The sequence below is a fragment of the Erythranthe guttata genome, chromosome 3 (assembly GCF_056151865.1).
Source record: "Erythranthe guttata isolate IM_541 chromosome 3, IM_541, whole genome shotgun sequence".
Lineage (NCBI taxonomy): Eukaryota > Viridiplantae > Streptophyta > Magnoliopsida > Lamiales > Phrymaceae > Erythranthe > Erythranthe guttata.
Genome location: NC_142535.1, coordinates 15,268,044 through 15,278,979, shown reverse-complemented (window position 1 = coordinate 15,278,979; position 10,936 = coordinate 15,268,044). Strand labels below are relative to the sequence as shown.

At 33.4% G+C, this 10,936-nt stretch overlaps 3 protein-coding genes across 4 annotated transcripts; 2 read left to right on the top strand and 1 right to left on the bottom strand.

The window, feature by feature from the left end:
- Window positions 1-929: 929 nt before the first annotated feature.
- On the top strand, window positions 930-2,945 carry LOC105966385 (littorine mutase/monooxygenase). The gene is made up of 2 exons (XM_012990947.2): window positions 930-1,957; window positions 2,146-2,945. The coding sequence occupies exons 1-2, from the start codon at window positions 1,085-1,087 to the stop codon at window positions 2,752-2,754; spliced, it is 1,482 nt and encodes a 493-aa protein (XP_012846401.2). The 5' UTR covers window positions 930-1,084; the 3' UTR covers window positions 2,755-2,945.
- Window positions 2,946-4,726: 1,781 nt separating this feature from the next.
- On the top strand, window positions 4,727-6,676 carry LOC105966376 (putative (S)-N-methylcoclaurine 3'-hydroxylase isozyme 2). Its single transcript, XM_012990939.2, has 2 exons — window positions 4,727-5,628; window positions 5,998-6,676. The coding sequence occupies exons 1-2, from the start codon at window positions 4,759-4,761 to the stop codon at window positions 6,619-6,621; spliced, it is 1,494 nt and encodes a 497-aa protein (XP_012846393.2). The 5' UTR covers window positions 4,727-4,758; the 3' UTR covers window positions 6,622-6,676.
- Window positions 6,677-7,616: 940 nt separating this feature from the next.
- LOC105966367 (protein RADIALIS-like 4) lies at window positions 7,617-8,424 on the bottom strand. Of its 2 annotated transcripts, none has more exons than XM_088815636.1 (2): window positions 8,079-8,424; window positions 7,617-7,851 (listed from the first exon to the last, which is right to left on the bottom strand). In XM_088815636.1, exons 1-2 carry the CDS (start codon window positions 8,336-8,338, stop codon window positions 7,842-7,844), a joined length of 270 nt encoding a protein of 89 aa, XP_088671762.1. In that variant the 5' UTR covers window positions 8,339-8,424; the 3' UTR covers window positions 7,617-7,841. The 2 variants fall into 2 exon arrangements, with proteins under 2 accessions (XP_088671762.1, XP_088671761.1); XM_088815635.1 differs by having other exon boundaries at window positions 7,617-7,821; window positions 8,079-8,417.
- Between the last annotated feature and the right edge of the window lie 2,512 nt (window positions 8,425-10,936).

Below are 10,936 nucleotides of genomic sequence, written 5' to 3'. Positions count from 1 at the left end.
TTTCTTAATCCTTCGTCTGGTGGAATGTCAGATTTTTTAAAACATCAGGGACTAAATCAAATTTTTTTTTTTTTGAATAATAAGGAGCAAATATTCAATAGATGTAAATTTAAGGGACGAAAAAGTGCATTTTTTCCTCACCAAATAACTATATTTATATTCACACGTAGCATAAAGAAATTAGGTGCTACACTTCATTATATACACTAATGAATTTGATCCGCATTTGATCCGTAGATCCACACATAATCAAACATACCTCCATGCAGAGGTGGACCCAAAGTATGTCTTGCGGGCCACTACCTCATCAGGATTTTTCTTTTACCTGTTTTTTATTACTTTTTTTTTTTAATATTATTATGTTATTTATGTACTTTAGCCCCCACAAAGTTCAAATTTTATATATTTTAGCCATAAAAATATTTCTAGTCCCTCCCACCCAAAACCCCCCCGGTTCCGCCCCTGCCCCCATGTTTAACCCATGTTTATGTGTGATTAGTAGATAATTATTTAATCAAATCTACGATTCAAATTCACCCGATGTAAATAACCAGATATAACATCTAACTCCCCGTAAAATAAATATTTTTATAAAGTGGACCATACATTTTTGGAAGTTAGGAGCTTTTCTGAAAAGTTAGCTAAAAGAAAAACTGAGCAATAACCAATCAATGACCAGCAGCTGAAAAGCAAAATCTAACAACACTACATTCTAAGTAAGAAAAAAACTCCCATTTTATTAAATATATTAGTTTTTTAATACTAAAATTCAAATATACACGACTGTAAGTATATACATAGATATACATACAGAAAAGTCAGTCTTTCTTTGGAGAATTAAGAATAGTCAGTTACATACTACTATCCCCATAATATACATGCACCTACTTCATCACCTTATAAATACATGAGCCTCTTCATTTTAGTTTACCATAAGCTTTAATTTGATATATACATAGTTTTAAGTTTTCCTTAAAGCTGTGTAATAGCAAATAAAATTCAATTATTTTTTTTCTTGATTCATTATATTCATTTAAGTAATTCTGAAAAAAAATATAATACACCCTTCATTTTTTTTTCGATAATGGAATTCGCCTATTTCCTTTTCGTGCCCGTTGTCGTTCTTTTCCTCAAGCATTTCCTCTTCGGGGCCCGACAGCTTCCACCGGGCCCTAATCAATTCCATGTTATGAGTTATCTTTCCCAATTAATATACAAACCGCACATCGCGCTCCAAACCCTAGCCAAGGCTTACGGCCCGTTGATGTCGTTTCAGCTCGGCGACCAGCTGATGGTCGTTGCGTCTTCGCCCGAGACCGCAAAGGAATTTTGCCGGACCCACGATAGAATATTCTCCGGAAGGCATTTGCCTTCCGTTTATCACATTCTTCCGGGGACAATCGATTCTTCTATCGTATTGTCGCCCGAGTGTGGTAAAGCGTGGAAACTTCTACGTACGATCGGTCAAAGTTGCGTGTTTTCGTCTCGGGCTATGGAAACGAACGCATGGATTAGAAAGGCTAAAGTGATGGACACGGTGAATCATTTACGGACGAAGCAATTAGGTCAAGTCGTAAATCTTGAAGATTTGATGTTTGCTACACTAGCAAATATTATCTCGAGTGCTTTAACCGCAAAAAACTTGTTCCATATCGAAGGAGAAGGGAAAGAAGATTACAAGGAGATGATGTCGTTGGTGAACGAGGTTATCGAAAAGACCACGACTTTCGGTTTGGTCGATTTCTTGCCGATTTTGAAAGGGGTAGACTTTTGGAGCAACGGAAAGGCAATGGATATGTACCGGAAAATCAAACTTACTTGGGGTGGCATTATTCAAGAAAGAAGAGCATCGACGAAAAATGATCAAAACCCTAGTTCAAAAACGTCGCAAGATTTCTTGGATATCGTCTTATCGGACGGTACATTTTCTGAAGATCAAATTGCCATTTCATTGATGGTTAGTACCCTTTTTTTTTCGAACTCAAACTATATATCACACTTAATTCTTGGTACGTAGCCTCTATTATTATTATTATAGCAGAGAGGTCTAGGGTTCGAGTCCTGATCTGAGTTAAAAAAAAGATAATCTTGTTTTTGATTTGAGGTTTTCTATAATCTTACATATTTATATTTACATGCATGCAGGAATTATTGATTGGTGCTACCGATTCGACGACTATAACAACCGTGTGGTTGATCGTAGAGTTGATTAAAAATCCAGAAATGTTGTCCAAAGTCCGCGAAGAAATTGCGCAAGCAGTCGAAGGCGATGAACTAAACGAATCACTATTATCTAATAATTGCAATTATTTCCAGGCGTGTATTAAAGAAACGTTACGACTTCACGTGCCGGCCCCACTCTTGGTGCCTCATCGCGCGATTGAGACATGCAAAGTGAATAACTACACAATCCCGAAAAATAGTATGGTGTTGGTGAATTCATGGGGAATCGCACGGGACCCGAAGTATTGGGAGGACGCTACGATTTTCAAACCCGAGAGGTTCTTGGATTCGAACATCGGTTATAGAGGAACGCATTTCGAATACTTGCCATTCGGGACGGGATTGAGAATGTGCCCCGGTTCGGCCGTTGCTTTCAAGAATATTCAAATGCTCGTCGGGTCTTTGTTGCATTACTTCGATTGGAGCTTGCCTAATGGCGACGACCCGATTTCGATTGACATGAGCGAGACGTATTTAACGACTCTTAAGAAGGAAAAGCCATTGCTTTTGGTTCCAAAGTTGAGGGAGTGATGATTTTAAAAAATAAAATTCTTTGGATATTTAATAAGTTCTATTTTCGAATTTATATTGTTATAATTAATTAAAAAAATGGTGATTTCCGAATAAGTCTAGTGGAAATCAACATATTGATTTGTATCAGTTCATTAAACATTTGTTGTGGTTAATCACTCCTATTCTATAATAATTGTATTTTTTTTTTAAATTTGTTCTGTATTATTTATCACTTTAATCCTAATACTGCTTTAAATGCATTGTTTTTTTTTTCTAATTTTATTAATTTAACTCTAAGTATTAACGCTCTTTTGTCGCATCATTAAAAAAATGAAGGTTAGTTTAGTTTTTTTCATGTTTTTTTTTTAATAAAATCAAGATACATCTATTAAAATTCTTAATACTTATATAAAATTTAAAACGACAATTAATTAGGGATAGTGGGAATACTTTGTTTCGTGAATTAAATCTTGGAATTTGAAGAGTTGTGGTCTAGAAAGGTTAGCTTGACTGTTGAGGTCAATTTTTTTACTTATTTTTCTTCCCATTTTTCCTCTGAAAAAAGAAAAAAAAAAAAAATAATAAAAAAAAAAAGGAAAAAGAATGAGTATATTAACAGTCTCCGGTCAACCAAAACAGGAAAAATATGAGTCAGTTTTTCGGAATAATAATAATTTGTTTTCTTTTTTCAATAAAATGGGGATAATATTAGTAAATCTGCACATGTTAGCAAATATATGGTTTTTAAAAATATATTTTTTATTTTCTTTTGATGATCTGCCTCATGTGATGATTGCTGACCGAAGACCGGGAGAATAGTATTAAGGGAGTCCAAATTTATTATTATTATTATTATTATTATTATTATTATTATTATTATTATTATTATTATTATTATTATTATTATTATTATTATTATTATTTACATACATTATACATATTTATCCAAACTGTATGATATGGTTTGAATCGTCTTTACCATAGTGGCGGTGGCGGAGTAAGAGACTGGGGGTGGCCCCTGCCCCTATACATGATGTCTGATGCCAACCCAAACTCGGATCACATAACTTTGTCATTAAGTGATTAAGTCGGAACCGAGAGAATATATTAACATTGTTTAAAAGGAGTGGTGGCTATAATTACCCAAAGAAGAGGAATTTTTTTCTCGTAATTTATCCATAAATCAGGGGTGGTCGTAATTTACCCATTTTAATTTAATTAAAAGCTTGACATTAATGCAAATGCATTCACAAGCACATCCAATTACAAAAATTAATGTTGACTTAATTATTAAACAAGAATATAATTAATCACATTATAATAATAGAACCGTGGAAATATTCTTTATCTAAGTAGTACACTGGCTTGGTTACCTATATTGGATTACATTGGATTAGATGAGATTAGATTATTACATAATGACTAATTAATTATTTAGTTATTAGCATGTTCGGTTTTTTAAATTAGATTTTCTATTAAATTTGTTACATTTAGTTATTATATATGAATTGTCTATAAAACCATTTAATTTAAAATAATACAACATGATTTTAATGATAAAATTATCGTTTTCCTTTTTAATCACCCCTATTAAATTAATCTCAGGGGAGGGGTGCTACTAATTTAATGAAATAGTAGCATTTAATAGCGGATTTTGATTTTAATAGCGGATTTGAAAAAGTGTGAATCTACCAGCCGGACATGTTATTAGCCCCTTCTATTTAGTCAGTAGAACCTTATAGCAGTAACCGAACGAGAAGATTCAACTTTCAAAATTAAACGACGTCGTATATATGTATTTAAAATATTCGGTGGAAGAGTTGACTATATATTATTTCCCAACAAGTGGGGCCACTTCAAAAATTCTTGCATGTTGATCCATCATTAATTTATACAACATGACAACAATATTCATTCAACTTGATCATATGTAACTGTTATAAATCCTCTGCAGCTTCTGATCATGTCCTAATTAACAGAAAATACTCATTAATAAACACCAAAAAATTAAAAAAAATTAAAATGTTTTTAGCCACTTTGCTTCTTTTGCTACCTTTTTCCCTTCTCGTAACGCATTCGTTTTTTCGAATGCACCGAAAACAGCTTCCGCCGGGCCCTAATCAATGGCAAGTTTTGAGCTACCTTTCGCAATTAATGCACAAACCCCACGTGGCTATGAATGACCTAGCCCGAATCTACGGCCCGTTAATGTCGTTCAAGCTCGGAAACCAACTCATGGTAGTGGCTTCGTCGCCCGATTACGCAAAGGAATTTTGTAGAACCCACGATGGAATATTCTCCGGGCGGCATTTGCCAGCTGTCTATCACTACCTTCAAGGTACGATCGGTTCGTCGATCGTACTTTCGCCCGATTGCGGAAAATCATGGAAACTTTTACGATCGATCTGCCAGCATTGCGTTTTCTCATCCAGGGTTGTGGAGTCCAGCGCCTGGATGAGAAAGACGAAGGCTAAGGAAATTTTGGATCATTTGAGAGGTAAGGATGGCGAAGTCGTAAATCTCGAGGACCTTATGTTTGCCACCTTGGCGAATATGATATCGAGCGTTTTAACTTCGAGGGACCTATTTGTTATTAATGGGGGGGCGGCGAAAGGTGATAATTATGAGGTGATGATGGATATAGTAAACGAGGTTATTGAAGGTACTACGGCTCCCGGATTGGTCGATTTCTTGCCGATTTTGAAGGGGGTGGATTTTTGGAGTAAAGGGAAGGCGAAAGATATTTGTCGGAAAATAAAACTTACTTGGGGAGATATAATTCAAGAAAGAAGATCTTTCGGGCGTGAAAACCCGAGTTCGAACCGAGATTTCTTGGACACTGTCCTGTCTGATACCACGTTTTCCGACGATCAAATTGGCAACGCTTTGATGGTTAGATTCTTTTCCTTTTCGATCTCAAACTATACAAACATATACTTGTTTATTAATTGCATTCAGCACCCCTACATTTTTTTCAAATGGCTAAAAACCTCCCTGTGGTATTGATGTATTAGCAAAATAATATCCAATGGTTCAAAAACGATTCCCAAAATGCGCCCGAAAACACTAGATTTAGGGAGTTATCTGCAAAAAAAATGCATTGTAAGGGGGTTTTGCTAATAATATTAATACGGGAAGTATTTTAGCAATTTGATATAACACAAGGGTACTAATTAAATGCAATAAACTCGAGCATATTATAGTGCTAAAAACGGAACGTTAAAGTTGTCTAATTAATAATTAATTTTACATGATTTGCAGGAAATATTGATTGGTGCTACAGACACTACGACTATAACATCGGTGTGGTTGATGGTAGAATTGATTAAAAATCCCGAGATGTTGTCCAAAGTCCGCGACGAAATATCGCAGGCTTTCAAAGGCGACGAATTGAACGAATCGCTACTATCTAACAATTGCAATTATTTCCAGGCATGCATCAAGGAGACGTTACGACTTCACGTGCCGGCCCCACTTTTAGTGCCTCATCGCGCAACGGAGGCATGCAAAGTGAATAACTACACAATCCCGAAAAATAGTATGGTATTGGTGAATGCATGGGGGATTGCACGAGACCCTAGTTATTGGGAGGATGCTCCGATTTTCAAACCCGAGAGGTTTTTGGAGTCAAAAATAGGTCATCGAGGAACACATTTCGAATATTTGCCTTTCGGAACGGGATTGAGAATGTGCCCCGGTTCGACCGTTGCTTTTAAAAATATTCAAATACTTGTGGGGTCTTTATTGCATTATTTTGATTGGAGCTTGCCTAATGGTGAAGATATAAGTAGTATAGATACAAATGAAAAGTATATCACTACTTTGAAGAAGGAAAAACCCTTGTTATTGGTTAGCAGGATAAGGGAACAAAATGTTGTAGGGTAAGAATATTATTATTAATTTTTTGTTTGGGAATTGTTTGTGATTATATTAAAGAATATTTCAAATTTTATTAACACAAAATTAATTATAATAAGTGAAATAATATTTGCAGAGAAAAAAGATAGGTCATAGAATTATTTTAATATTTATTATTTTTTCGTATTTCAAGACCTTACTTTATCTCAAACTCTTTCAACAAAAAAAAAAAAAAAAAAATCTCTTCTTTTTCTTTAAATTTCGGGTTGTTTAACACGGAACCCGGAATCGCATATAAGGTTTCCCGTGTTGCAAGATTGAAAATGAGAGAATTTGTTAAATTATATTGCAAATTAATATACGATCTATTGAAAACCCTTCTGCATCTATCAAGCCCCTTTTAATAATCATACAAATTTAATTCTGCTATTTAGTCAAAGTTACAAAATTAATCAAGGAGTTGGGACGATTTGTGACCTATTATGTATATATATATATTTTTATTTTGCCAAAGTCAACTCTAAAATATTAAAGATCGAGGGGTTGAATTCAAACTTTGACCAATAATTTCAAAATTAGGGCTGTGGTGACTAACAATTGGGGATTTTTACAATTTCTGGCCAATTTTGCTTAGTAATACAAAATCTGAGATTCAAATAACATTAAAATTGAAATCTACCAAAAAAGGAAAATAAAAGGTAAGTCAATTTTGCTTTCATAAATTTCTGCACTATTTAACAGAAATAAAAGCAAAACTTCATGAAACCTTAAAACATTAATTTTAGTAGTTTTTTTTTTTTTTTTTTTATGAATCGTCGGAAATATTCGACCAATTATCGGTAATAAAAAAAATTAAACGGAACCCTTTTAACTTTTAATTTCATAAAACATGTTATCTAAAAGAGTATTGCATTTTAGAGATCGACAAATCCATCTAAACGGAAAATCCGCCGCTAAATCGCGATTTTTTTCTAGCAGTACCGTTAATAAATCCAAATATTTGGTTCATGTGCAGGAGCATATAACTAATAAAATTTAAACTTCATTAATTAGAAATATAAAGGACAAAAATGAGATTAAAACATAAATAATTAAGCTAGAGTACTTGTTCCACTTTTGTTATAAAATAATTATTAAAAAGAAAAAATCGAAACTCGAGATTCCATGCATTCGATCCAAGGTGGCTATTCTTGATACTTCCTTCATTGGAGCTTCAGATACTTCATCCTGTCAACAAATATGGAAGATTATTTCAGACTATATATATATATATATATATATATATATATATATATATATATATATATATATATATATATATATATATATATATATATATATATATATATATATATATATATATATATATATCCATGCACAAAATATGTAATAAAGGGAGATTGGCAAATTAATTTAATTTGGAGAGGAAATAATTAAGTCCATTTATTTTTATATTTATTTTGGCTATATGTATATATATATACCTTTGTTCTTGATCATCGATGATTTTTTTTTCTTTGCGATTTTCCTTATAAGGTCTATAATTAGGCAGGGGCACTTTTCCCGATTCGATGCATTCGATATCTTCAACGAGCTTCTGATAGTGACATTTCACATCCTCCACCGTCTTGCCGACAGCCCTAGCCACCTTCTGCCACCACTCCGGTGAATCTTTACAGTACTCCGCCAATGCATCCTCGAATATCTTATTTTGCTTGCTCGTCCATATCGAGTTCGATCCCATCTTTCCCTATCGATATTTAAAAAAAAAAGTTTTTTGTATAAAAGTAAATTTGCAATGAAAAATGTAGCATGAATAGATGCTTTATTTATAGTAAGGGTGGGGGTGGTTATTTTGGTAATTTTTGTCAGTAACAAACAGCGTGGTTTTTGCCCTAATTTGCCATGTAATAAAATGTGTAGTAGATAAGATTAAAAATCCAGCTGGTAATAAAAAGCACAGCTTGTAGACAGGCTTACTTTATTTTATTTTATTATTATTATTTTTTTTAATCCATGTCATCATTTTTGCTTCTCAACAGGTTAAAACCAACGTGAAATATTCATCTATAGTCATTCATTATTAGTGGGTCCAAAAAAAAAGTTATCTGTATTTATCCAGAATTACTAGCTGCTTAATTTTCGTGCTCGAAAAAGTTTTTTTTTCTTTTTTCGCACCGGTAAATCGTGACCTGGTTTCGATATATCTCGTGCCGTTTATAGTTTCTATAGATAGATACGGATGTGCGATTCTATAAATGGGGATAAGAACGAAACCCTATTTTCGGTACAACCTCGCTTGTTTTATTTCCTAAACGGCTAATCATAAACGTGACATACGATACAAATCTAAAAAAATGCATAACATTTGAGAAACCATTTTTTTTTCTCCCTAAATATATTTTTATTTAATTTCCGAACATTCCAAAAATACAATATATCAATGATTATGCATAACTTATCACGCGTTCGGGACCGAAAAGCTTTGTAATTTTTTTTTTTTTTTTACTTTTATCAAGTCATAAGGGAACATAAGATATTTCTTTTTTGCAGCATCATCATTGATGTGAATTGCATGATCTTGAAAAGAATATTTCTTTGATAATTAGTGTTCGATGACAAAGAACGCCAAATTTTGTACGTAAATTTCCCGACGAAATGAGAGCAATCCAATGCAAATGCCATTAAGTTATAACGTTGATGAACTAAACGAAATTATTATATACATGTTCTTTAATTTCCAATATCTTGACAAATTCGAAGGCCATATCTATCTATATTTATAGCTAGTAATCGATCAACCGCACTTTTCTGTTTAATCGGCTGTTAAGTGTATACTTATACACTTAATTATACCTTTTAATTGGAGCTTTTGGTGTGTTTTTACGATAATTGGTGCTTAATTTGGTTATTATTTGTATTTTAGGTGCAAATTGAAGAATTGACAACTTTTGGGGTGAAAACTGCAAATTCAGAGAAAAAGTGGGCCAAAAGTGAAAAAAGCAGATTTCTGAAGAATTAAAAGACCGCACGGCCGTGCGGATTTTAGTTCAAAATCTCACACGGCCGTGTGAGTGGACGTGATGGCGCAGTGAAGGGAACTCAATTATACAAGGAAACCCGCCCTATTAGACTTTTGCACCCTATTTAAAGGCCACAAGCACACAATTAGACCTATCTTGAATCTTTTACCTTTTATCGTTATTATTAGTTTTTAGTTTTTTATCTTTTCTACACGCAATCAAGGAGCAAGAGAACGAAGACGAAGACTTGACGACTCTTCATCCTAGTTTTCCTTTTTCCTTTTCTTTTCTGATTTTTATGAATTTTCGTATTTTTATTATGCTTTTCGTTATGAACATGAGTAGCTAAGTTTTTATTCTAGGATTTTATTGGAACCCTATGTGGTAATTCGAACCTATTTTTCTACTTTTATGCAAGTTTAATTCTTCGATTATTTCTTCTATCTTGATCTTATTTAGTGCATGAGCGTAGCTAACTTATGTTGCTATTTGTTATTGTTAGAATTGATTGACAGATCGTTTTAATAATTAGAACAGGGATAGAAGAGCCTTCGAGTAGTTTTTCACCGAATGCGTGTGTTGATTGCATGTATTATCGTAGACATACAGATAATACCTTAGGTAGCCGTTTACGAGACTTGTTATTTAATGCTTTATTTATACTAGGTTTGCATAGACATATAGTGAATCTTTTATGAATAATAGGTTTATAGCGCAGCGACAGCTGGTTATGAATAATTTCGTGTCTTGGGTTAATAATCGGGAATCGTAACTTGCATAATAGGAGATTAATTGGGTGAGAATTATTGCATAGGGGGAAGATAAAATCCTAGATCCGTTTATTATTGATTTTTCTCGTGATTACTTGTTTTCTTAATTATTTTAATTTTATTAGTTAATTAATTTGACAACCTTGCGTAGGCTGGATAAAAATCACAATTGTTAGGATTTGGTACTTAGGATTAAATAATTTACGTATTCCCTGTGGGATCGACATCCGACTCTCACGAGTCTACTTTACTACTTGTTTGCGATACGTGCACTTGCGTGTTAGGTATTTAGCACCCAATAAGTTTTTGGCGCCGTTGCCGGGGAATACGGCTAAATTATTTATTTATCCTAATATTAAATTTAAGCAATTTTTCTTACTTCAGCCAATTTTTTTTATTTTACTTAATTATTTTTTTTTATTTTATTTTGTTTTAGGTACTTTTTATGCGAAGAGGACACGATACGAGCTTTCTACCTCTCGATCCTGAAATTGAGCGAACGTTCAGACAAGCTAGGAGAAATCAACGGTTAGCTCAAAACACTCCCGC

Coding starts and splice junctions, on each gene's coding strand:
- LOC105966385 (XM_012990947.2), top strand. CDS start 1,085: ATGGAATTCGCCTATTTCCTTTTCGTGCCCGTTGTCGTTCTTTTCCTC. Junction 1,958..2,145: donor AAATTGCCATTTCATTGATG/GTTAGTACCCTT, acceptor ACATGCATGCAG/GAATTATTGATTGGTGCTAC.
- LOC105966367 (XM_088815635.1), bottom strand. CDS start 8,338: ATGGGATCGAACTCGATATGGACGAGCAAGCAAAATAAGATATTCGAG. Junction 7,822..8,078: donor ATCGATGATCAAGAACAAAG/GTATATATATAT, acceptor ATTTGTTGACAG/GATGAAGTATCTGAAGCTCC.
- LOC105966376 (XM_012990939.2), top strand. CDS start 4,759: ATGTTTTTAGCCACTTTGCTTCTTTTGCTACCTTTTTCCCTTCTCGTA. Junction 5,629..5,997: donor AAATTGGCAACGCTTTGATG/GTTAGATTCTTT, acceptor CATGATTTGCAG/GAAATATTGATTGGTGCTAC.